Source organism: Phaethon lepturus, unplaced genomic scaffold (assembly GCF_000687285.1).
Source record: "Phaethon lepturus isolate BGI_N335 unplaced genomic scaffold, ASM68728v1 scaffold14006, whole genome shotgun sequence".
In the NCBI taxonomy this organism is placed as follows: Eukaryota; Metazoa; Chordata; class Aves; order Phaethontiformes; family Phaethontidae; genus Phaethon; species Phaethon lepturus.
Genome location: NW_010547036.1, coordinates 19,031 through 19,655, shown reverse-complemented (window position 1 = coordinate 19,655; position 625 = coordinate 19,031). Strand labels below are relative to the sequence as shown.

General features: G+C 39.2%; 1 protein-coding gene across 1 annotated transcript in view; it reads right to left on the bottom strand.

The window, feature by feature from the left end:
- CHST15 (carbohydrate (N-acetylgalactosamine 4-sulfate 6-O) sulfotransferase 15) overlaps positions 1 to 625 on the bottom strand; it is a 19,514-nt gene that overhangs the window by 13,342 nt on the left and 5,547 nt on the right. The window contains 1 exon segment of the mRNA XM_010289522.1: positions 1 to 112. This exon segment is cut by the window's left edge and continues 1 nt beyond it. Coding sequence (XP_010287824.1) covers positions 1 to 112 — 112 coding nt within the window.

Sequence of the window (625 nt, the reverse complement as noted above, 5' to 3'; positions counted from 1 at the left end):
GCTGCTTCGCTCTGCAGCACGCCCTGAATCTGGTGTGCTGCTAAGTCAAACAGATCAAGGTAATCTTCCACCGGGTAGCGATCGTGAAATCCATCCCTCAGACGAATGATTCCTAAAAACAGTGAAAAGAGAGAAGTTAAAAAAAAAATAATAATAATAGCAGGGCAAGATGAACCGCTGGTGTCAACCAAGATGGCTTCATTGACATGGCTGGCACTGAGCCAGCTAACGTCAGCACAAAATTAGACCGATGAAGTGTAACACTCCGATAAAAGTGCCAATAACGAAGTAGCTGAGAATCAAGATACTGTATGATTAAGCCATAAATTCACAGTGATAGGAAATATCTTAAGTGTCCTGTTTTACGGTTCCTGCATGAATAGCTTGCATTTATTTTCTCCTAAATTTAGCTTTTGGAATGAATATAAAAGACCAGATTCTGCTCTCATTTGCACCAATATAAACTGAATTAATATGGGACTCCCACTAGATTTACTGTGCGGAGATTGAGAACAGACTCTGATGCCAAATATGCAAATCAACATGCACTTAACAAAATCAGAAAACTGGGAAATCATTCATGTTTTTCTTTCACAAGTATGAAAACGAAGCTCCACAATAGCAT